Source organism: Centroberyx affinis, unplaced genomic scaffold, assembly GCF_046629955.1.
Source record: "Centroberyx affinis isolate AG114_WGS23_722 - 3 ecotype Tasmania unplaced genomic scaffold, CSIRO-AGI_Caff_v1 ptg000112l_1, whole genome shotgun sequence".
NCBI classification, from domain to species: Eukaryota; Metazoa; Chordata; class Actinopteri; order Beryciformes; family Berycidae; genus Centroberyx; species Centroberyx affinis.
In genome coordinates, this window is record NW_027278814.1 from 600,105 (window position 1) to 625,454 (window position 25,350).

A 25,350-nucleotide genomic window follows, 5' to 3' on the forward strand; every position below is an offset into this window, starting at 1 on the left:
AGCTTGGACCTGAGAGGCTTCACTCTCAGTCACTTAAAGTATCATCTGTCAGTCTGCAGCGCAGGAGTGTCCCTCAGTCCGTGACACCTCTGTCGGGACTCAAGTGAAGCTCCTGGATAGCACTTCCTTAATTATGATGCATAAGCATAACAGGGACAGATGAGTAACAAAATCTTATAAAAATAGATAACATGAGTATAAAAATGCTTGATGCACATATTGGCTGTATAGCTCCCATCTGTTTCTGTTTTTACCATATGTCTACTTCAGATCCGCTGATATGGCATTAATGAGACGGCTTTCAGCACAGGAGAATCACAATGTATTTTTTTACATGATCAATGTTATTCCCATTGCCGTATACAGATACCCCAGCCTTTACATACAAATTTACCCTCATGGTGATCAAGATGAGAAGGACACTTGAGGAGGATATGGTTTGGAATGAGGGAAATGGGTGACAGAAACGCCATCATTATCTTTCTTCCCATCAAAGTGCTTTTGTTTTGTTTGTTTGTTTTTTTAAGTTAAAACTGTACAATATTCACATACACATTGTTTACACATAGCATGCTGAAAATTCATACAATTAAGTCTGAAAATATTAAATATTTATCATTTCTAAAGATGAAACCAAAATAATATGGGTCTATATTTTCTAACTCATGTGATGAGAGCATAATGGTAGAATTAGAATTATGTTACTATAAGGGGGCATCACATCACAGCGCATGGCTTCACAGTGGAAATTAAGGTCTGTATGGAAACACTGGAAGAGACGAGAGACTGGCCAACAGTAAGGTATCTGTCCTACAGAATGTATCTGTGTAATGGTGCATCAATAATCGGGCCATTTTTTATCAATTTGGGAATTTGTCCAAGTGTAACGAATGTGGAGATTGACCTGGTAGCTGAAACATGATGTTCTTTAAAGTGCTATAGAGAAATTGACTTGAAATTAAGTGTTGCTTAGGGGGCGAAGGGGGTTGACAGGCTATACAGGACTGTGGCCAGGAGAGGCAGCGTGGGACACGGTAACCACGCGCTCCGTCCCTCCCGGGCCCAGGCGCTGCTCCACGCTCCTCAGCCCGGTGTAGAGCCGCTCCTCCACTGACACGGCCAGCTTGTCCGTCAGGCTGCTCTGGGCCCGCAGGATGGGGTGCGGAGGGAGACTGGGAGGGTCTGTGGACTTTTTAGAAGCGTCCGGAAGAGTCACATGGGTACTGTGTGTGAGGGACGGACGGATGCTGGAGGAGGAAACATCTGATAGAATAGCTTGACTGCTGTTGTTGTTCCTGTTGTCGACTCTTGGGTCCATGCAGCTGGCCTGTGCGGTCGAAGAGGTCGACGACAGGCTAGCGGGTTCCCTTCCTGTGTCCTTATTTGCACTGTCATGGCCCTCACTGGTCGACTCTGCACACTTCGAACCATCTTTTGACCCGTCTGTGTCTTCAGAGGCTGATTTGGCCGCACTTTCTGTGTCCTCTCCTGCAACTCTCTCATTAGATGGATCTTTACTCTCCATGCTGTCATCGGTTGCTTCCTCACAAGCTGCTACCTCACTGGCTTCTTCATCGGCAGCACTGGCTATGCGTGACAGCGTACTGTGGTATCTGGTGTCAAGAGGGTAACCAGCGCTGTCCCCTCTGCGTAGCGGGATGAACCTCTGTCTCTCCAAAGAGGGGGAGTACCTGCCCCCAGCGCCCGACCCCGGGTCGCTGTATTGCTTGTGTCTCTGCCACTGCTTGCGGAGGTGGACTCTGGATCGGTGCCTGGAGCGCACCGGAGAGTCCTGCTGGTCGAACCGCGGATCGTGACGGAGGAACTCGTTGAACAGAGCGTCCGTCTTCTCGTCGATGCTGTAGTCACGGCGGCGGAGACGGGGTCGGTGAGGAGGAGACGGCTGTGGGAGCGGCGACAGCAGCGGTGAAGTCGGCTGGGATTGCAGCTGTCCTGACTCAAGAGGTTTCTGAGGATGAAGGGGTTTCAGGAGTTGAGATGGTTCTTGAAGGGTGAGAGACTGGCTGCCAGCTGGAGACCGCTCCTTCGTTTTCGCCTCTGTCTCGGTGCTGTCTGCTATCTCATCCTCCAGCTCCTCCTGAAACAGCTTGGCCTCAATGCTCTCACACACCGAACCTTTTCTCCCGGAGCTGGTGAAGAACAGCCTCCTCTCAGACGCCGTCTTCCCCCGGGGGCCTCCAGGGGCCCCGAACAGCCTCAGCTCCTCCGGGGCCCTGGACGGGGCTTCAATGGAGGCGTAGCCGCTGTCCATCTGGAGGAGCTTACGGCTACCCGCCTCACTCTCTCCTCCTGTCCCACTTCCCATGTCGCTGTCCCCACCCGAAGCCCCTCTCGCTCCCCCTTCTAGCGCCTCCGACTCCCCTTCTCCCTCAGGTTCATCATCCAGGTCTTGGGACAAGCAGCTGTCCAGGCCGGAGCGAGCTCCTGCGCCCCCAAGGGAGGAGATACTGTCTGCGTCGCTGCGGATGGACTCTCGATCCGTACTGCTCTGGTCTGAGGAGGCATACTGCTCCAGAGAGGCTCGCAAGCTCCAGATGTCTCTGTACAGGGAGGGAGGAGCCTCGCAGCTCTCCTGCCGAACCATGAAGGAAAGAGGCAACGCCGAGTCGGCCCTCGGCCTGGCCTCTGCTCCCAACACCACATCGTCTCCTTCATCTACCCCCATCTCCTCCTCTTTCTTCACGTCTGATGTCAGGCGGTCTGGCTTTGCCTCAGCGACCTCACTTTTCTTGAATATATTTTCAGATGTTTCCTGAATGGCAGCTTCTTCTTGTACCTCAAACAAGTCATCTTCTTCTACTTCATCATCTCCTACTTCTGCCCTCGTGACCGCCCCTAACTTTGGCTCCATCTTTGTTTCAGTTTCCTCTCCTGTCCCCTCGGCTTCCTCTTGCCTCTGGGCATAACGGTCATCTGTTGGTGAACGCTCTCTCCTTGTGCTGCTGCTACCGTCTACCTCCACCATGGCCTCTACCTCTAGCCTGAGCAGATGGAGAACCAGACAATTAATAATAAAAACGTAATCTCATATTGCATTCAAATGACAGGACTTCATGTGGGATTACGGGAAAGGATGTACCTGCTGAGGAAGGCTGAGGGTGAGGGTGGAGTGGTGGGGTGTGACAAAGAGCCTGCAGAGAGGGACTGGAGGCCGCCGGTCTGGACAGGAGAGAGTGGGAACGGCTGAATGACGTCATCTCTGAGAGGGGAAGAGTCGTCCTCCGTGTGGTCGGTAGTTTCACTAGCTGCTCTCTGTCTCTGGAATGGCCTCCTCTTAGGGGATCCTGGTAGAGAAATCAAATACACACACATACAAACACACAGACATGATGTTTATTGGCTATTCTTGACCTTTTCAGTTGTACAATATTTTAAAGCTGCTGTAGGCAAGTTCAGGAGGAAAGAGATCAAATCTACCGAAATTCACAACACAGAAGAACACAAGAAATTTCATTCTCCTCATTGGTCGGATGGGTTTCCACACATTTCACTTTGAATGAGAAAAGCAGAGGAATGGGGCTCTTGCTGTTTCTGAGAATCGGACATATTATCCTGATCGTCTTTGGTCATCAAACGTGGAGATTTATTTTTATTACTTCTCAATAAATGTCAATCCAAAAAAGTTACCTACGGCAGCTTTAATTCAAATCTCTTAATCTCTTTAATTCAAGTCTTTGTGCAAAGCAAGTTAAACATTATCAGCAAAGCAACTCTTACTTCGCCAAATTAAGACAGATATCTCTAACCTTTGGCATCCAGGCTGGCAGCCCGATGGCTGCTGTCAAACTTCCACTTCCTGAAGTAAGGTCCCGCCCCCTCCAGACTGGCATGGCGCCGCAGTTTAGAGAAGAAGTGTAGAACGGAGGCCTGGCCCGGAGCTGGAGACAACTCTCTCTCTCCTCTCATCCCCCTTTCCCTATCTGCCTCTCCCCTGTCCCCAATAGCCTCCATCTGTCAGAAGAGATAACGGAAGATGGAGGGAGAGGAGGATGGAGGGAGGTGATGAGATATTAGAGAGGGGTTGGGGCAGGAGAGGAGTGGAGGAGTGGAGATGAATCGTGACAGGCGGAGGCTAAGCCCTCAGGCGACAGAGGTTTGTCATAAGGTTGTCACTCAGTTGCAGCGTTGACTGATGTCACTGTGCATCAGTAGGTTGGAGCCTGTGGCGGTCTCCGCTCACAGCTCTTCTTATGTGTGGTACAAGTGTAACAATATACCCTCAAATAAAAAAATGATGAGCAAATGTGCATCTGTGTCTGTGCGGACGTATTTGTGACCAAACACCATGAACACAGGCTCATTGAACTTCCTATTTTACATCAGAAAAACAAAATGTGTGTTTTGTCATCCTAACGCTCATCCAAACCCAAAACTTAAGTCAAATATGACCTGGAAATATCAGGGGAAAAAATGTTAACTATTATTTTCAACCTTTCTGAGCGTGAGAGCCTGAGAGTCTGAGCCTTGAGATGTCGCAGTTTCATAGTTAAAGAAAGATAATACACAGGAGCTGCTAGTCTCCATAATGAAGATGTTGGTTTTGTCTGAGAATGAAAACCCCAATAAAAACTTTTAGGCCTGTGTTTTAGAAATTTGTTCTATGTTGAAGACTAAGAATCTGAAGGAGTTTGTTCATGTGTTTTTATGTATAATGCTGTGCATATCAGGTGAAACTCACTGTCTGGGAGCGTGTGTGCTGTGTTTTCATGGCTAATGGGGCCTGTCTGGGGCTCTGGTCCAGGACGATGGAGTGGTGTGGGTCTCCTGGCAGGCCGCCACTGAGGCTCTGGCCCATCCAGTCCAGAGGCTCAGCGGGCAAACCTCTCTCCGGGGGCTGGAAGGGGGAAGGGAGAGGCATAAAACAACTGATAAAAGAGAAATCAATGCCGTTTAGAGATGAATAAACAGCTGTTTGTAAGATGGATCGCTCCCTGTACAGACTTAAGTGTGAAGAGGTTTCTGTCTGACCTCCAGTCTGCTCCCTCTGCTTTACCTGGTAGATGGCAAGGGGCAGTTTGGGTGCTGGCATCTCATTGATGTTGATGGTGCTGCTCTCTGTTGACTCGCACTCCATGATAGTGAGGATCTTCAGGGCAGAGGGGGCTGGAGCCAGGTGAAGGTGGGTCAGCCGGGCCTTTTTCAGGTGGTGGAAGTCTCCTTCGGTCAGTGTGTACCTGAGGAGGAGGGAGGGGATTTAAACACCTGAAGATACACCTGGTTATGGTTCAGTGCACATTTGGGTGCTTAGTGTGCTTAGCACGAGAGATGTAGCTCATTTTTACTGTACCTGCGCCCTTTGTCCTGAGTCTTCCTCTCCTGTTCGTAAAGTGCAGATTCATTGAAGGAGACGCGGCGGCCGGTAGAGCCGGTGGAGACGAACCGTTCTGACTCTCCATCATGGCAGCTTGATGCAGAGAGAGCGTCTGATTCATCCAGACGGATGGTGATCTCTGAATGACAAAGAAGACAAGGAGAGAGAGAGAGAGGAGAGAAATAATGGAATGAGGGATTTCAGTGAAACAGAATATACAAGAATGGATGAACATGAAGCAAAACATACAGGAGTTTATATAAACTAGTACACAGTCCTAACCTTGAGTGGGCTGAGAATCGTCAACATAAGTGGTATTCGTCTTTTCAGGGTCATCACTCGCTCTAAAGGGGAAGAACAGAAAAATTAGTTTAATTCTTCCTGCCTCTGTCATTTACAAAAATAGAAATGCCTCCTCACATCAGAGCTTTCATTTTCATATTCATTACAGTTACGGCTTTAATCCAGTTCTGTCATAATCACTCTGGCACTACCGGGCTCTGTAATCCCCGGGCGTGTGCAGGCGAGCCGGGCCCGCCGGTCCCAGACAGTGCGTCTCTGCAGCGGGCCACACCTACCTGGAGTAGCGCCGTCCACCCATGCAGCAGCGATGGCAGAAGAGCAGCAGCAGGGAGAGCAGGACCAGCGTCCCGCCGGCAAACACACACAGCAGCACCAGCAGCAGCACATAGTTTTCCACCCGGCCCGCTGACACAGGCACGTCCTGTTGGGTCAGGAAGAAACAGTCAGGATCCTGGTCCCATTCTGATGGGTTAGGTCAGTAGTATTGTGTCAGTGCAGTAATTAAGGATAGAGCGATACTGGCCTTTTATTCATGATTGGAAACTATTTTTTCAAACTTTCTGTCATCCACTGCCAATGCGATGGAATTTTATTTTAACATTTTATGTAACCTTTTAATTGTTTGATTATGTGTTTTGTAAATGAACTCTTCCTTTAAAGATAAAGTAATTTCCCAGAGTTTCCCAGAATTTCCTCCTTGGTGAGTTGGGTCTCCCCACCTTAGGGAGCTGCTAACCCTAAAAGAATTTCACTATCCCAGTTTTAGTTTTTAGTGTCACCTGATGACCTACATGCTGTCTCAGAGGCTTTTCCATCCTGCTATGAATAACATTTAAAATTCATTCAAGACAATTCATATCAGTGAAAAATTTAATACAAAAGTATGAGTACCAGCCATCAAAAACCCCTGTCAGTCGAACCCTGGTATACACTGTATTTTGTTGTACTGTTTGAGTTGTACAATATCAAATTAATTTCCATTGCTTGTACTCGGGTGGCAGCAGTGCTTGAGTTCATAACCCACTACCTCAGAAGATATAATACCACAACAAGGCAGAAGGCTACATATCTCTATTGTCATGTTTGCTGTTGTGACAGAGGATGAAATCCCCTGTGCAAGCCAGGGCATCTTGACTGCATTAGTCCTGCTGGGACAGTAATTGATTCTTCTCCCTTTGAAGTTAGGCGCAATGAGAAATCTCTTTGTCGCATTACACTGTCAGCTAAGCGCTGTAATATTTAATAAGGAGTGGAATTAACACAGAACGACACTCTAAGCCCCTGCCTCCTCACGGTGATTCTCATGCACACACACGCATGCGGACACACACATATGCATAGCGCCCGCCCGAGCACTCACACATAACTCACACATACACACACACACAACACAACTGCTCTCCTCTCTCTGATTAATACTCTCAGTCTTGGCTAAGTGAGCTTGGGGATGCTAATCGAAACGTCAATGAGACCCTTAATTCAATTTCCCTGCTCTTCTCAATGAGGGGGAAATGAGGCCTCCGCAGGCTAAAAATGGAAATCGGAGGAGGAGGCGAGAGGAAAAAGATAAGGGGGGTTGGGGGGGGCAGTGACGCAATGAGGATGCAGACGTACATAAGCAATCCCCAAACCAGACTTTTCTGGCTCTTTTCCGACGCCAGTTTAAACTGAGCAAGAATTGTCAAAAAATGTAGTTAGATAGAAAACTCACCAATTACGACACATTTTGCATTACATAACGTATGAAAATGTGAAAGGATAGTTGGCTGAGAGTGCCTTTGGAGGAAAAGCTCCTTGCAGAGAGACAGACAGACCTTTAGAATAACAATGACCTTAACTGAAGCAGCAGCAAGGTCATTACAGTAAACCCATTGCACTGCTAACTGAACACAGAGAGACGCATGGGAGGAGGAGGGAAAACAGAAATATCAGAAAGACAGATGGAAAAGGTAGGGGTATTAGAAAAGAGAGAAAGTGAGTGTGTGTGTGTGAGAGAGAGCGAGAGAGAGAGAAAGAACAGTGCACAAAGCAGAAAACAGCGAAATTTTTAGCCACTGTGCTTTCCCTGTAAATGGTAGAGGTAGGTCCAAAGACCCATAACACACAACATCAATCAAACTCTCAACTCCGATCACAAGCACAATCTAACAACAACGTGTTAGATTGTGCTGCGCTGGGCAGAAAAGAGAGTGCTTGTTGCTATATGACTCTATTCAATACGCCATTCAAAGGATGAACCATTGAAAACTGTCATTATGCTAAGCTTACAAAACCAGGGGAGGACAACAGCTGCAATACAAAAGCCCAGTGGCCTTGGAAAAAGTGAACATATCTGTGAGAGCTGTTTTTCATTCAGCCTCCAACCTGCTTCAGGCCACAGTGACGTTTAAATGAGTAACCTATCACACACATTCATATTCATTAGATGCTGTGGTGACCTACATTCAGCTGCAGCCTTCAGGGACATATATAATGTTCTAGGCTATATGTAGCTAGGCAAGCTCTAAGGAGTCACGATTCTGTGTGTGTGTGTGTGTGTGTGTGTTGTACAGCTCACCAGGTAACAGTACCAGCTCCACAGTGAATCACTACATGCAACACAAACAAAATAGCAACATGCACACCTTCATAGGCACACAGTTACACGTGTATGTACACACACACACACACACATACACACACATTGTTTGCCGCGTGTCAGAGCGTCTGTAGCTTAATGAAATCTGCTGTTTTTACAAGCTCAGCCAAACAGTAAGAACAACACAATCAATCAGCTGGAGCAGCAAAGCCGCTTGCCAGTCTTTAGGCCATGTTACCAACACACAGTGGAGGCAGCCCCAGTCTGTTCTGCCTCCACCAGACAGCTTTAACTGTCCCCTAATCACTGCTGCTGGGTCACATATTTGTCCGTCCCCAGAGGCTCAGCAGCTAGGGGCTACACGGAAGACAAAGCCAGCACTTTCAGTCCTCTGGTGGGTCAGATCCTCTTTGGATACCCATACAGATCAGGCTCTCTTGCAGGATTGTCTTACTTCATTGTTCAGCCTGGAGTGCAGTGTCTGTTACTCAGACACTTTGGTGATAGCTCAGTGTGTTTTTGGCCACCCAGTGATTCCTGCTTTGGGTGAGGTCCAGATTGATCTGTGAAGTGCTGCGGAACAGCATCAGCATGGGCTGCCAAGCAAGGTGAAGTCATCAGGAACCAGCAGCTAAGGACTAATGTAAAGGTGTGGACAGTGTGTGTGTTTATGGTCCTGGAGAGAGCGAGAAAGAGAGGGAGGGTGAGAGAGAGAGAGAGAGAGAGAGAGAGAGAGAGAGGCAGATGCAGTAATACTCACAGTGGAGTTCTCAGTCAGACTTGTCAGAACAGGCAAGTCATTGCTCATGGTCCAGGTCAGCGTGAGTGAACCCTGTGGAGGATGGAGAGAGGGAAAGGAGTCAGACAGAACCTGCTGTTTTCCAAGACCATTTCTGTTTTCATGCAGAAAACTCAAACTGCAGAAGGACAAGGCGACTCCGGGTTAATTGCACCGTGACCCTTTTTTATGTAGCAGCTTTCAGATACAAATTACAAGCATCGAGATCGACACATTCGCGCCCAGAGCCATAACTAATCTGCAACTGTAGAGAAACACATTAACACAACTTAGCACTAACCTGACTGGTGTGCAGACCGAGTGTTATTTTATCTGTTTAGGCCTCTACAGAAGCCATGTGAGCAAAGCTTATTTATGTGTCTTTGGGTCGATGCATTAAACCCTGATTTGTCTGTGGACGCATTCACCTCTCCTGCTGATGAACTGTATTACAGTACAGCGATCGCTTCTCTATAATGAACTCTCATCATAGAGTGTAGACTACTGTATAATCGCTGCAAAAACGCCTTTTTTGTGTGTGTGTGTGTGTGTGTGTGTGTGTGCATGCATGTGTGCAAGACAGCGGGAGGAAGAGGAGAGGTGGTACGAGACAGGGAGAAAGACAGAAAAGCTGACAATTTTTTTTTTTCACAGCACACAGCTTGTATAACATCTATCCATGATTGCATTCCTTACACATGCTCATAATAGTAACTCACATTCCCACACCATGTGAGAGTCCTATTTTATGTAATATCTCATACATACCAACAGCTCAGTGTAACTGTGAGGATAAAGCCATCGTCAACACACACACACACACACACACACTCACACACATAAACTCCATGCATTACACCCTTGTTCTGCTCAACTTTTAATGATTTTCTGTGATGCTTAACACATGCTCAGTGTCAATAGGTCATTTTGTCTTCATGGATGACAGGGGCAGCAGTATGTGTGTGTGTGTGTGTGTGTGTGTGTGTGTGTGTGTGTGTGTCCTGAGGATTTCTCAGACCTTGCAGTTCCAAGAGGGACAGCAGAGTGATGCTTGGTTTTAATCACGCACAATAAAATACTGTGAGAAGAGGTTTAGCATGCTCTCAAAAAGCCGTAGCCCACACGAGACGCTGCATGATGTCCTGCTTTGTTCTGACAGTAATATCACAGTCTCCCTCGGGACAAAGTAATCTAGTGAGTACAGCTGTCTCCTCCACACTGATTGAATAACAAACCCTGAAATGGTCAAAATGATCCTGTGAAAGCATGAAATGACACAGTGTTATCCTGAACTTACATTCTGCTTTTGCTTTATTATTTCAGTCTGACAATGTCACTCTTGGAGAAGAAGTACTTTTAAAAGATGTCAAAACAGTCAGAATCTCAGCCATTTTCCATTTGACAACCTTGTAATTTCTTCTTTTTTTTTCCATCACCAAACCCGGACAGACAATTAAGACCCAATCCAATACCGTTATTTTTTTTATCAAGCCAATTCACTGCTAACCTGCTGCATCCATGTCACAGCAATGATTCCTACCAGTAGTATAAGTCACACTGGTTTGTTCAATACAATATTTGTTACAGGAAGGATGATAAGCAGGGATGTAGTGGAGGGTACACCTTTAATATTAATAGTAGTAGTGTAGTAGTAGTAGTAGTAGTAGTAGTATACCTTTATTTGGTTAACTGAGAGTATTTTATTCTGCTCATCTTTTAAAGCTGACTTAAATCTTTATGAGGTAAATTACAATAAATAGTAACAGAATTATGTAATATAATTATGTAATATAAATATGGCCTTTTCATGAAAAAGCTGATGTTAACGTTATGTCCAGCTGAAGTTAGTTAGCGTTGTGTTTACCAGTGCATCACTGAGGATAACAGCAGAATATCACTGACTGGAAACACAGAGCCTGACTGGCAGAGGAAAACCTTCAAAGTGCGCGTGAATTTCGCGGGTCTGTGGTCTATTTCTAGTACACTCTGACTCAATCACATTTTATCCATGCCGTTCAACTCCTGCTTTGACTAGACCGTCTCAGTCGCGGAGACGCGCATTAACAGCATACTTTGGCTTCTAGTTCATTCCATATGTGGCCTCTGATGCTGATGGTGTTTATAAGAGGAGAGGAGGGGGGGCGCATAGCACAGCCTGATGTGTGGCTGAATTATTATTACCAGATATATCTTACGGTCTATATTCCTGGTCTTATAGAGGCTCCAGCCTTCCTCCGCTGTGCAGACAGGATGCTGACTACAGCGACTTGCTGCAGCTGGCGGCGCTCAGCAGCAGCAGCAGCAGCATCCTTTCCCCGGTAACCCGCCGATCAGGACTGTCCCACATTTCAGCATCATCCGCTATCAGCCTACGGGGAATAAATCACGATTAGTCATACAGGCTCCTTCTGCTGCCGGGCTGTGTTTCCATGTTACGGGTCGCTCCGGTGTGTCCGCGCGCCCTCCTGCGCGCATCCCGCTATCAATTCAATCAACGCTCAGTAAACCAGATGCCGCGATTATCAAGCATACCGCGACTCTGTATGTTAGGCTATATCCCACACCTTAAATAATTAAATGATCACATATAATGAGCAAGCCGGTAGGTCCGCCGGTCCTTGTGAGCGAGACAAACAGCAGACTCACCCGGTAGTCGACTCTGTCTGAAGCAGTCCATACGCAACCGCGCCAGCCTGCCCCGTCTGCATAGTTTGATTTGGGCTTCAAATAAAGACTGTAGTTATGAATGAAACCACACGCGATTAGACACACCCACTGCCCGCTCCCGACACACCACGTGACCAGCAGCGATGATGATGTTAGATGGATGTTGTGTACGCGCATAGCCGGAGAAAACCCCTCCTCATTCGTTTTTTAGCTTATGAATGGCACGCCATGCAGTTGATGCTCATCAGTAGTAGGCTATGCGGTACTCTATTAATATCAATGCAGACACTCTAATCATATGCGTATCTAAATATGTGTCAAATGCTATATTTGAGTCTGCCGAATGATCCTCATTTAGAAATATAATCCTCTGTCAGCAGCATGGGGACAGATGCATGAATGAATGTTGCAGATCTTTATGTAACTCACACTTTTCACCACACGGTGGGAGCGTTGCACCGTTGTTTGCTTTCTATTGCCGCTTAATAGAAAAATATAGTTCTCAGTGTGGATGTTGAGCAGGAGTGCTCAAAGTCAGGTCCCTGCATCCAGGACCCTTGAGGGTCCTTGGGGATCCCCCAAGGGTGTTCCAGGAAGTACCCCAGCTATAAGGAATAGGCCTAGTTTTATTTAACTCTAGAAAAGTATAGAAAGTATCCCAATTATATAATGTAGGCCTGTAGAATGACTTTTAATCACAGGTTTCACTTTCTGTTACCACATAGGTTACTTTACTGTCTTATCAAATGTGGGTTCATGGCCTAATGCGTTTGTATTAACATAAAAATGATTGAGAACAATTGTAATTCAGGAGTTCTTATAAGCTGTAGTAAGTTATCAGGGGAGGATGATCCTCCAAACCAATCCTCCACAGTACAGTACAGTTAATAGCCACACATGTTGACACACTGATTTGAGTCACCACCCTCGGCTGATGAATATATATTCATATTTGCATCAAGTAACTTTTGTTTCAGGCTGACAAACATGATTTGAGGAAACTGTGGGCTGCAAGCTGTCAAGTTTGATACTAGAATGGAGGGTGTTGCACAAATAGAAAACGGATGCCTTATCAACCAAGTGGCAGGAGGCCTAATCTCTGCTTGCATGACACCAGAATGTGGGTGGACAGCGAGTCTGAAGCAGCAAAGTTAGACTTCCGGAGCACCTGATCTGCTCAGAAATTTGCCCCAACAATTTAGCAAATTGGACAGCTGAATAATTAGAATGTAAATAGTGGTGTCCAGTCTGCTCATCAGAGTGATTGACAGAATTAACACACATGACCAGCAGTTGCTTTAATTTCAGAGCAAACCCAATGACCTCTTACTTACCTCTTACTTAGTTATCTGACATTATACAGTATGGTCCATAGGAGGACAGAAGCATCACCGTTTTCGTACTGTCTCGTAGCACTGTCTCGTAGCACCTATGTCCTGTTGGACCAGAACTTAGCTCTATAGCACTTACTCTCGTTGTTCTCTCCTATCTAGAAACTTGCTTGTGTTGTATGCAAATCTCATGTGTAAGTCGCTTTGGATAAAAGCGTCTGCCAAATGTGAAATTGTAAATTGTAAATTGTTTTAAAGGAGTACAGAAATGATGCAACAGACTCAGGAATGAGGTCATTTGTCTCTGTCTATGTTATGGGTTCAGCAGGGCTTTTATGGCCATAAATGACTTTTCTTAAAATAACCTTGCCACAAATCATACATTTCTGGACATTTTGAGACATTTGAAACCTTTTTCGGGAATTTTCACTTGCTTAAGAGCATCATGAAGTCCAGAAAATATGTTGTATTTTTTCTACAAGCAAAAAGCCTGTAAAACCTCTTCAAACATAAATAAACACAAGGTTTTCTAGGGCTGGGGCAAAATGTAATTCACAGTTTCATGCTCTGTGTATTTAATATACACTTCAGAGAATGTATAAGATTGTTAACAAACAAATGCACACAGACACACACACTTCAGACCCCATTGAAAATGTTCTGGGCCTTGTATATGGGGCACAGAAAAGAGCACAGAAAAGAAATCTGTTGCACCCACGATGCTAAACCTGTTACACATAAAGCTGTAGTTTCTTCATGTTTATTAGGTGTAATAAATATATCAGGTGTAATAAATTAGACAGACATCAAAAAGTGGACTTTTCTCTACAGAACCCAAACAAAACATCCTCATTATCCAAATGAGATCAGCAGTTTTTTGAAGCTAGTCATCCCATGATACTGCATACAAAGGGAATGGGGCAAAATAGACACCTCATACTAATTAAAGTGGTCAAATGTTAATCAGAAACTTTCATAATCCAGAGTGTGAGACATTTTTTTTTAAATTAAAGTATTTGATAAGAGCCTCACCCCCAAGATGTGACCTTGAGCACAGTGATCACATTTCATTTCCTGTTGTTGACCAGTGCTGCATGCATTCTTGAAATAAACACACATTCAGTTACAAGAAGTCTTCGGTCAAATCATTCATAGAGAGTGTGTGTGTGTGTGTGTGTGTGTGTGTGAGCTAAAAAAGAATGATTAGAAATTCTTCTGAAGCGAAAAATTTAGATTTTCATCCCAATTTAGAACAGAAATTAATACATTTAAGAGCCATAAATGCCTTTTCATCTGATGGATTAATATGATGTCAGAAGGGTTGACAATAATGTGGGCCATTTGCTAATTTTCTCAGTCTATCAACAAGATTCATGCTGAAAGATTAAGATCACACTCCTGCAGCCCGGCTCCCCACATACAATCAGTTTTATCTCCTTGAAATTCCAGGGACTGAGGTGTAACATACCAGAGGGGTGAAACAGCTGGGAAATTATGCCAGGAGAGGCCGTGAAGGGGTGTGAGGAATGTGCGGGTGCAGAGATTCGTGGAGGAGAGGAGGAACATAGTGTGAGTGTTCCTGGCCTCTTGACGTCAGAGCCGCGTCCCTGCATGCTCTGGAGAGCAGGACATCCTGTGGAACGACTCTCGGCGAGGCCCTGAGAATGTAAAGCGGCAGCCCCTCCCTTCTCCTTTGTCTCGATCAAACTTTTGGAGCGATGTGCTGCGTGGAAATGCCAGGGAGGAGCCAAGGGGGGGGGGGGCAAGCTCATGGTGGACTGGAGCTGCATGAAACTCTCACTGGGGTTCAGTTCATCCCAAAAGGAGAACAGAGGGAGGAAGAATCCCAAAGATTAGCATGGGGTTAGGGTTGTGAGTTCACTAGGCTATATATATATCATTGTAATCCTAACTCCTAGGTCACATCTTGTATTTCTTATGGGTGTTGGCTCATGTTTCAGCCGGCCATCTGTCAGCCATGTTACTACCAAAGCCATAAAAAAGGTGGCAGGCAAGAAACAAACAGAGAAGGAAATGCTCAACCAAACAAAGCCACATAGAGAGACAGAGACAGATACTCAGAGGGAGAGAGGGAGAGAGAAAACGACAGACTGTTGACATGCGTGCCAGCTCATGTTAAGCAATGGGGAAAGGAGAGGAAGATGGACACTGAGCGTTTGTGTTTGCTATTCTTCTCACATGCTGCTCGGGGCTGCTGTTTTCAGAAAAAGAGAAATGGAGTGATGAGACAAAGAGGAGAAGATGGGACGTGAGTGCGTGCACGCGGGGTGTGCTTTGTGTGTGTGTGTCTAGAGAGAGATGGAGGGGTATGGAGAGAGATGGAGTGGGTGGGTGAGGAGAGTAAGGGAGGTGGGTGGGATGGGAATGGAGTGACGCAGTCTGGATGAAGTGGGGGTGTAGTGGGCGTTGCTATTTTTAGCCCCCGTTAGGAGACACAATCTAGCTGCATTTCTCTGCCCCGGCTTCCTACGTCACTTACTCCAGGCTGGTCCTTCTCTGCATCATGTGACAGGTGCAGCCCGTAATCCTGCTGTGGACCAGAGGTGGGACAGGAATACTAAACAGCTGAGGAGGAGAGAGGCTGCGGAGTACAAGAGTAGACTAGAAAAGACTGAGGAAAACAATGACTAATACTAGACTAGAGTAGACTAGAATAGGATCGGAGACTCTAAATCCCCCATGGGCGTGAATGTGAGTGTGAATGATTGTGTCAGGCCTGTGATGGACTGATGATTTGTGTTTCCCAATGTATGCTGGGATAGGCTCATACCCCTGTGACCCTAAAAAAGGAAAAAGCAGGTCCAGAAAATGAATAATTATGAATGTATGGGAAGAATCCCTTACCCTGATGCAGATTTAAAATGGACAAATTGTTACATTTCAAATGGCCATAACAAAAAAGAACTGTAGTGATCATATAATACATTTTAGAAGGCTATTATACAAGTATCATACATCTCTATAATGTTGTAGGACTATTGTAGTGATGCCATGGGAGATAAAATCTACCATAAAGCAGAAACGTGCTATAGGAATATTATAGGAATATTATAGTTATTTGTCACTAGGGAAGCTTCAAATGAAGTGCACACATTACCATGCACTTAAAATCATATGATTATAATATAATCTATCTCATTTCATTGAGACAGCTATGCTCTTTTGACTTTATTCATCGACGATAGCTTGTACAAAATGCAGAACTGCTGTCCAGATTGCATCATTTACTTTATGAATGGTGAGTGAGGCACAGAACGGGGTGGAGCCATGTGTTGAAACATGGCTGCTGATTGGACAGTGCCGGCAGACTGTACTTGCGGCTCTCGCGGATTGGCTGTTATGCGAGATGGGAGGACTTCGCCGTGCTAAAGTAGGGGTGTTTTACACACGGTTGAGTAGTGCGGCGTCTATTACAGCCAGAGGGAAAGAGGAGAAACGAACCGCAGAGGCACTGTGTTGCAGTCTGTTGTGGTTTATCCGCCCTCAACCAGCTACTTAGCTTTATTTTTAACGTTTAAAGAGAATATATGGCTCACACATTCCACTGAGGAATGAAGACCGAGGCTAAAAAGAGCAGTATTATCGCATTACGCATCAAGTGACCCTGGCAGTCAGTACTCTTATTCTTATTTTCCATTGGACCTTTCATCCTCGCTCTTTTACCCTGAAGCCCAGTCGTCTGGATGGAGCAGCAGCAGCAGCAGCGCCCCTGCAGCCTCACGCCGGGCCGGGCTGCAGCCTGCGGGGCGGTGCTCTCCGGTCAGCCCGCCATGCGGCTGTCCGTCACCTCCACCACCGGCAGCGAGGCTGAGCTCTCCGTCCCCCGAGCAGAGACGGTGGAGGGGCTGAAGACACGCCTCTCCCAGAAGCTCAGACTGCCAACAGACAGGATGGTCCTCCTGCATAAGGACAGGTGAGTTGTCAGTGACATTTTGAGTTGTTCAATAAGCCTGACTGTTTCTTACATTGCATGCTATTGGCCAGTTCCGCACCTTGTAGCATAATCTACTACACAACACACGACATACATTTTAGTCTCACCTCCCTAAATGCTTTCAGGACATTTTGATAAAAATGTTAATTTAACACACAATGGAGGCTATTTAGTGTATAGCTGACCAGGTAGCCTATCACATGAATTGATCATCACTCTTTCTATCCTGCCTGGTTCATCATTGCAGGCAGTTGGATGCAGGGAAGCTGCTGGACCTGGGTGTAGCAGATGAGAGCAAGCTGACATTGGTCCCTACCATCGAAGCTGGTTTAACAGTAAGTAAGCTAATGCACAATGCCAATTCCTTTAGTGAAAAGATAGGAAACCTTCAAAAAGAGTATTTGCACACCTGATGGAAAGAACTGCTGCAGTTACATGCTCATGTTTCGTTATATTTTTACTTGCATAGTGCCAGACTACCAGAACAGACAGACCAATGATGCAAGCTTTGGAAAGTTTAACAGAAGCTCAGGTAAGACTTTAATGTGTTGTCACTAACTGCATGCCATAAATAGACAATAGTTGAATGAATGCCTGAATGAGGTTTTTCACGAGTGTAACACCTCATTGGAGAGTAAAAAATAATTGCTGATACACACAGGTGTTCTCAGGACTTCCTCTGACTTTACGCTGTCTGTGTGTTTCAGTGGTTATATGAAAATGCCATGTGTACATGGTTGAGCTGGAAGAACAAACATTTTCAAGAAATGCCCACACATTCTCATTTTGATGGTTTTGGGACAAACCCATATGCACACATGCATGCATGTCCATTTAACTGTGAAGCATTTCTTTCCGTCTCTACCTATCCTGCAGATCAGTGACTTCCTGTCTGGGCGCTCACCTTTGACCGTTACTCTGGGAATTGGCACCCACATGATGTACGTCGAACTCCAGCTGGCTGCCCAGAATGCAGTGGGACAGCAGCAACACAGAGCCGGCCTGTCCGAAACCATCAGTATGACCCATCCTGGTTCTGCCTCGACCCGTTCCCCCACCAACACCTCGCCCCCCTCACAAACCTTGGCCCCGGCCCCCCACTCCCCTATCCAGCTCAGCACCCAAAGGCCCAGGACTTCCTTTAACTTGACTGCTCCCACCTCCCACTTGTCCAACAGGATCCCTGTGATCTGCCATCAACAGCGCTCATCTCCTGCTCACTCTATCCACACATCTTCCCCTGTTCTTTCAACCCATTCTTTGCCTTCTGGCTGTCCGCTTCCCGGTTCTCCACATCACCCCGCTGCCCCCGTCTCTTCACCCCGTCCCACCTGCTCCAGCCCTGGACCCCACAGTCCAGCCCCAGCCTCCACCTTCCCAGAGGTTAGCCATACATATTCTACTGAAAAAGTACATCTAAAATACATCGCTTTGTCATGATTACACTGCAATATAACCTGTTATTAGCAGTTATGTTTTTCTCATCATGCTCATCTCATATGGAATGGTGAAAAAGAACATTTTGAGAGATTAGTGAAAGAGCCTTTTCCTCCTTGTTTTACAGAGTAATGGCCAGTCTTTGCCCACTGACAAACAGCAGCCAGGAGCAGTCATAGAAAGTTTTGTGAACCACTCTCCGGGGGTTTTCTCTGGAACCTTCTCTGGTAAGTCTAACTTGGTATGGGAGCACAGGCTTGAAGGCAACAACATGACAGTGAAAAACAACAGAGTGTGATCAACCTAGCTAACAGCAGTTCAATCAGTTTATGTCGTCTGTCTTTCTCCTTGCTTCCTCCTCTTTTTCATCCACCCTTCCCACTTTCTCATCCATCATATCCACCTCACCCCTCTCTTATCCCAATACACACTCTTCTACTTCCTGATCCTTTACTCTCCCTGTCTCCCTCTCCCCTGTCTGTTCCCCATCCCCTCAGGCACTCTGGCTCCTGTCAGTCAGACTAGCATCAGCCACCCGCGCCGTGGCATCACCATCATTCTCCAGATCCTCAACGACCTTCTCAGAGCCACATGTCACCACCAGGGGGCTCCACCCACCCTTCCCCAACCCTCCTGCTCTGCTCCAGGCCTCCCAGTCAGCCCGCTGCTCACTACAGAGGAGCAACTGGTGACCCAGAGGACAGAGTCCCTGCGCTTCACTAAAGATACAGGTCAGCTATTACAAAAATGATGAGAATATAACATCATCAGGGAGATCTGACTTGTATTGTAAACTGCGGTAATGATTTAGTTACTTTCCATCGGTAACAGCAACACATCTATCATACTTAATATTTTAGAAAAGTAAACATATACATATTTCTTGACATTTTTCATGAGGGACAAGGGAAGAAGGGAGATTATATACCCAGACAGCTTGCAATAAAAACATTTGTACCACATTTGTAGCGGATGATTATAGCTTTCACTCTCCATATTAAGGTTGTAGGAGTATACTCACTTTGACTTGCAGCACAGTTTCTGCCAGTGGATTCCAGTATGCCAGCATCATGTTTGGAAGCCAGCCCAACCTTCCCAGGCCAGAAACAAAATGACTGAGGCTGCCTTGGCTCAAAATAGCATGCTATTAGACTAACTTGAATCACAATGACCAGCAGTGTTTAGCTGCTGTGCAGAAAGGTCATATGTAGTCACACACAGCTGGGTAGAGCGAGAAGGTGTCCACTGGGAAAGAGGAAACTCTGTCTCCATTCATGAACATTGCTGACATTGGCTACGACAAGAGTTGTTTTGGATCACACTGGTATTCATTTCAGAACCAGGATCATTTTATTCACCAAGTACAGTAAATGTATTGGAATTTGGTCTTGGAAGCATTGTTGCATCGATGCACTCAGGCAGCATTCACTTTCCCTGACATTGCCTCTGACATTTCTCCCTTTATTCTTCTACCTAAAAACATAAATATATGACTATATTGCAATTATTCATGACAGAACACATCAGACACACCAAGTCAGTAATTTTCTTTTTATGGAGTGTGAGTAACTGACTCTTTTTGTTTCCTTCTCCTTCAGGGGTGGAGGGTTTCCCCCAGCAGTCATCCACAGAGGAGAATCAGACGTTGCGCTGTAAGCTGGAGCAGCTCCAGGTTCTGATGCACCAGAGGCGTCTCCGCAGGCGGACTCGCAGTGGCACGGACCCCTCACAAACTTCTCACCCATACCAGCATCATCACCATCACCCCTGGTCCCCCGGACGACGGAGGACCGCCCACCGCCACAGTAACGGCAGCTTGCCCATCAGCGAGGGCGGCTCTCCAGACGACCTGAAGCTGCAGGTTGCTGAGGAGCCGCCGTGGAAACCGGAGCTGACCTCTGACCTCGTTGTGGTGTAGGTGAGAGCAGCAGAGAGGAATCTGGGTCATGAAAGACTTCTGAGAGAGGAAGCAGCTTGGAGGAACTGCTGTGTTTGTAGTCTAGTATTTTTTAAATGGATTATGAGTGAGATATAAGCTTAAAAGACCAAAAGAAAAAGTCTGGTTCCTCCAGGAGTTACTGTGCTATTGCATCTGAGTCCATTCTTTAATGACATTGGCTGTCATTGCTAGAATTATGTAGCATATCTCACACAAGGTTCAAATGTACATTTGTATGTTACACGTCTTTGTGCTTTGTACAGCTGCTCTGTCTGAAGACTTATTGTAAATGTTTGTGTTTATGTATTCCAATGCCTTAACCGTGCATGTCTTGAATGTAATCAAATTGTTCATACATGAGTTTTGTTTTTTGTAGAGAACGTTCTACAAAAATGTTTTTCATATGCAATATTAGAATGTGAATGGCGAGAGGAGGAGAAAAGCCTTCTCATGGAATAAAGGGAAATTGCAAACAACTCTCTGCACATATTTGTGGTCGAACAATCTTGGTTCGATAAAGACGACTGACAGAGAAAAATGGAACTAACCACTTGTACCTAGTGGCGCCATTTATTTACCACTGATCAAAGCATCTTGTTGCCTTGGAAAGAAAATAGCACCTGCAAGTGATCCAGAAACCCCTGCTGAATTTTATCATTGGCATATTAACTGGCCTTCAAGATTAACTGAAATTTATCTGAATTCCATAACATGCCAAACCATTCACAAGGTAAAGTTTCCAACCTTATATGTCACCAGCATAACATGTCACTGCTCAGGGTTTTTGCAACAGAGCTGTTAAATGGTTTGCTAGACTCACTATTTCATCTCATGTACCTTTTAGTTGGCCCTGTAGACAAAGGAGCATATTGAGCAGCAGATCTGTAGCTACAATTATTTATTCAGGGAAAGTTGAGTGAGCATGTTTGCACTTTTCCAGTAGTGCCTTGCTTCACACAAAACATTCATACAAAAGCTGCCCAGTACAAAGTAAACACAGCCCTTCACTGTTGGCCAGTGAGCAGCTTCACTGGACCAGTTGGGGTTTAAGTGCCTTGCTCAAGGGAACATCACCAGTAGTTGTTGAGGGATGGGACAGGGAGAGCGTTACTCATTCACTCCCTCCACCAATATTTTGCCAGCCTTCTGTCTGGGGGGTTCAACCTGGGGATTCTCTAACCTTTACTGGTCGGTTTAATTACTTTGGCTTGCCCTACTTACACCATTCAACACTCAACAATAGTTTGTGGCTGCACATTATTCAGTGAAAACTCTACCCGCTCACCCTTTTCCATTACAAGTTAGCAACTAATGAATGAATGACTAAACAAAATGAGTTGTCAGCGGTGCAAAGCCAAACTCTTCCAGAATGTTTTCAGCTGCTTTGTGAGACTGAACAGTAATCACCCAGCTCCCACCATTCCCAGCTCTTGTCATTACCACTGATTTATTTCCAGCCCTGCAATCAGCAACACAAGCCGCAGCACCTGTGACATGGTCACTATCAGTTTCAGAGATTATAAAACAGCCTTTCAGACACTCTGAAAATAGTTGTTCCTGTCTATGGCAATCATGGCATCTGGCGACATCTCTACACGGCTTCTGATCATCATTACAATAGAATGTGTTTACGGTGCTTGGAGTAACTATAATTTGAATAGCCAACATGTGAACACAGGTAACATCCAGGCACCAGCCAGGTTTGGCCCTCAGAAGCCTCTGCCTCTGAGACAGGAGCCCAGAAAGACATCCCACCAACTGGTGAAGTCTCAGTCAAAGCAGACCTTGGAGGCACCGCTGGCCTGGAGGTTTCCTGTCATGTCCGAAGCCAAGCCAGAGGCCAAGTTTGAGCAGTGGGAGCCTGTGCCGGCTGAGAGTGTGACGGCTCAGTGCGGGGAGAGTGGGGTCCATGTGGAGGTGAGACAGGATCTCCTGGGCAACAGCCAGCCCATCCAGTCTGCAGACCTCACTCTGGGAGGCTGTGCGGCCACAGGTGTGGACAGCCAGCTCATCATCTATGAATCTGACCTCCAATCATGTGGCAGCCAGGTTATGGTGAGGAAATCCTCTTGATACTGTGATGCTAAACTTTTGTTTTTCAAAAGCTAAAACTATCACTGATTGGCTGTCTCGTTCTTAGATGACAGAAGACTCCCTCATCTATACCTTCACTCTAAGCTATGAACCTTCAGCCCTTGGTAACACCCCCATATTGAAGACCAATGCAGCTATGGTTGATATTCAGTGCCACTACATGAGGTAAAGATTGTAAGACCACCTATGCCCTTATATTGACCTTATTCCTATGGGAAACACTACCTGGAAGACCAGCACATAAATAAAACTAACATTATTTCAATACATAAGTGAGGACTTCAGACAGAGGGTTAAGCGTCGAGTATGAGCGTTGAGTATTTGGAAAAGCGCTATACAAATTTTTATTATCAAATTGGCAAGCAATTTGAGAAACGACTACAACAGCTGCTTGGATTTAGCAGGGAAGTTGGTTAGCATATTATCTTGTTAGCTTCCTATCTAGGCTGAATTCCAGTAGCATAGTGGGCCAAATACATTACCTTAAAATGTGAACCTATATCCCTCTGAATTATTGATCCATTTGTTTAATGCCTGTTTCAGTGGGTAATTTGTTAGATTCTCGACATTTATGTTGTAAAACATCTTTGTGTGACACACAGTAGGATGTAGCTGGGCTGTATTTGCTCTTCAAATAGATTCCTACCCAATGTAAATTCAAAATGGCTGCCATGTTTGATAAGGTCCATTATCCTCAACCTGAAACCGGAGTGTTTGTTCTCCTGAATGTTTCTGTAACCCCAGGAAGCACAATGTGAGCAGCAGTGACTTGAAGCCCACCTGGACACCTTACACTTCCACCAAGGTGGCAGAGGAACTGTTCTACTTTACCATCAGGCTGATGACTGGTGAGGATTATCGCACTTGGATTTGTCTTTTTAGACTGTTTAGAGGGCATGCTGGACATTGGTCCCAATTTAACACTTAATGTTAAGCAAGTATTACCAGAATTTACATAATTTACTTGGTTCAATGTGTTTTCACCAGATGACTGGCACTCGGAGAGACCATCCAATCAGTACTTCCTGGGAAACATCATAAATATTGAAGTGGCTGTCATGCAGTACAACCACATGCCCCTCCGGGTCTTTGTTGATCACTGTGTCGCAACACTGGAGCCTGATATGAACGCTGAGCCCAGATATTCCTTCATCCAAAACTTGGGGCAAGTTTAAACAAACTTTGTTTGTTTTTTTTAAATGTGTTTTTTGAGTCTTGCACAAACACCACTAAATTTTCACATTGCTTTGCACTCAGATGTCTGGTTGACGCTAAGCTCACAGGCTCCAGCTCGCGATTCCTTCCTCGATCCGAGGATAACAAGCTACAGATTCAGCTGGAGGCTTTCAGGTTCCAACAACAGAGCAGTGACTCAGTGAGTTAAAACAAAGTGTTGTAATTTGCCTCATTCTTGAAGCGAACAGACTGAATTTTTGTCTATTTCCCATTCCAACCTCAACAGACCTACATAACCTGCCATTTGCGAGCAGAACCAGCCTCTTCCTTCGGCGTCTCTTCTGGTAACCACAAGGCCTGCTCTTTCATAAATGGGTATGTTTTATCCATCAAACTATTTAAAAAATAATGGAAAACACAACTCCACTGCAGCTTTAATGTTGGATGCTGTTTTAGGTGGAGATCTGCAGATGGGGATGATCAAGTGTGTCACTGTTGTGAAACCAGCTGCAGCATACGGAAGGCCAGAGGTTTGACCACTGTTGGTAAGTGTCTAAAATACTGAGAATGCCTATATATATATATTTTTTTTTTTTCCAAAATCCTAACATGTCTTCTGTTTGTACTATAGATCCAGTGTGGGAAGGGGACACCATGCTGGGGCCCATCAAGATCAAGACGTGATGTCAACAAGTTCAAAAACTTGAATAAATGTCTTTAATGAATTTCTCTTGTCTCTTCAACCTAATATACAGGAGAAGGAACTACCAGACACTAATATCAACATTTTGTATTTCAATTAATCTGCACACTGTGCTGACTTGGAGGAAGGGGGATTCAGATCGGTGAAGTGTGTAGAGGAATGTTTAAAGGTGGTGTGGGAGAAGATCGTACTCCTACCATAGACCATATTCACCAGTGCTGAGAGGACAGGGCAGACGGTGGACAGACGATGTCATCTGGCTGGGCGCTGGGCCTCCTACACAGATGTACCTTGCCCTCTCCTCACCTCCCACACATGCATTCAAACACACTTCACCGCTTGCAAATGCATCTACAGACGCTTCCACCTCCCACACATCCAAATCGGACATGGGGCCTACTTCAGTCCCCACACACTTCACCAGCTCTTGCCGTACTGACTCACACAAACTGCCACATACAAACAAAGCACTTGAGGCATGCAAAACAAACACCGTTTTTTATTAAATTTCAATTTTTTGACGAGCGGAGGGTCAGTCAGCTAGATAGACCACTGACACGGCTTAAACTGCAGGACATGCATGATACCTTTTTGTTCTGAGATGTTAAACCATGATTGAATTCATCTGACTATACCAAAATGACTTTATCAAGGAAGTGTTTTTCTAAAAGAACATTAAAACACCTGTAAGGAATTGCAATGGAACGAAGCCAGTAAGTGAAAGATCCCTACTAGACTTACTGTGCTGAGGAAAACCATAGTCTGCTCCAACATGACCCAAGGCTGGTCATCTTACATTTTTACAGCCAGTTAATGATGCGTGAAGTCCCACCGTATCACCAGGACTTATTTAGCCAATGACCTTTCATTGAAATCCTGCTATTAGATTGCTTTGGCACATGGACAGCATGAGGCTTTGGCGCCTCTTTCTGCAGCATAAACGATGACAAAGTGGTGAAATTACTTTGAATCACAAGAACTAGTCATGCACAAAGCAAAGCTGTGTTTCATCATCTCTGCTGCTATTTATGGTGGACCAGACCAGTGCTAGTGTCAA

At 45.6% G+C, this 25,350-nt stretch overlaps 3 protein-coding genes across 3 annotated transcripts; 2 read left to right on the plus strand and 1 right to left on the minus strand.

Moving 5' to 3' along the window:
• Positions 1-994: 994 nt before the first annotated feature.
• LOC139650449 (voltage-dependent calcium channel beta subunit-associated regulatory protein) lies at positions 995-6,450 on the minus strand. The gene is made up of 10 exons (XM_071527119.1): positions 6,427-6,450; positions 5,911-6,056; positions 5,615-5,676; positions 5,309-5,471; positions 5,015-5,195; positions 4,700-4,855; positions 3,768-3,972; positions 3,101-3,305; positions 2,057-3,002; positions 995-1,969 (listed from the first exon to the last, which is right to left on the minus strand). Exons 1-10 carry the CDS (start codon positions 6,448-6,450, stop codon positions 995-997), a joined length of 3,063 nt encoding a protein of 1,020 aa, XP_071383220.1.
• Positions 6,451-16,423: 9,973 nt separating this feature from the next.
• LOC139650590 (midnolin-like) lies at positions 16,424-20,788 on the plus strand. The gene is made up of 7 exons (XM_071527302.1): positions 16,424-16,923; positions 17,192-17,279; positions 17,414-17,476; positions 17,821-18,327; positions 18,509-18,608; positions 18,879-19,112; positions 19,980-20,788. Exons 1-7 carry the CDS (start codon positions 16,694-16,696, stop codon positions 20,297-20,299), a joined length of 1,542 nt encoding a protein of 513 aa, XP_071383403.1. The 5' UTR covers positions 16,424-16,693; the 3' UTR covers positions 20,300-20,788.
• Positions 20,789-21,892: 1,104 nt separating this feature from the next.
• LOC139650454 (zona pellucida sperm-binding protein 3-like) lies at positions 21,893-24,274 on the plus strand. The gene is made up of 8 exons (XM_071527132.1): positions 21,893-22,375; positions 22,461-22,579; positions 23,159-23,262; positions 23,402-23,579; positions 23,672-23,789; positions 23,877-23,965; positions 24,047-24,135; positions 24,222-24,274. The coding sequence occupies exons 1-8, from the start codon at positions 21,893-21,895 to the stop codon at positions 24,272-24,274; spliced, it is 1,233 nt and encodes a 410-aa protein (XP_071383233.1).
• The last annotated feature ends 1,076 nt before the right edge of the window (positions 24,275-25,350 follow it).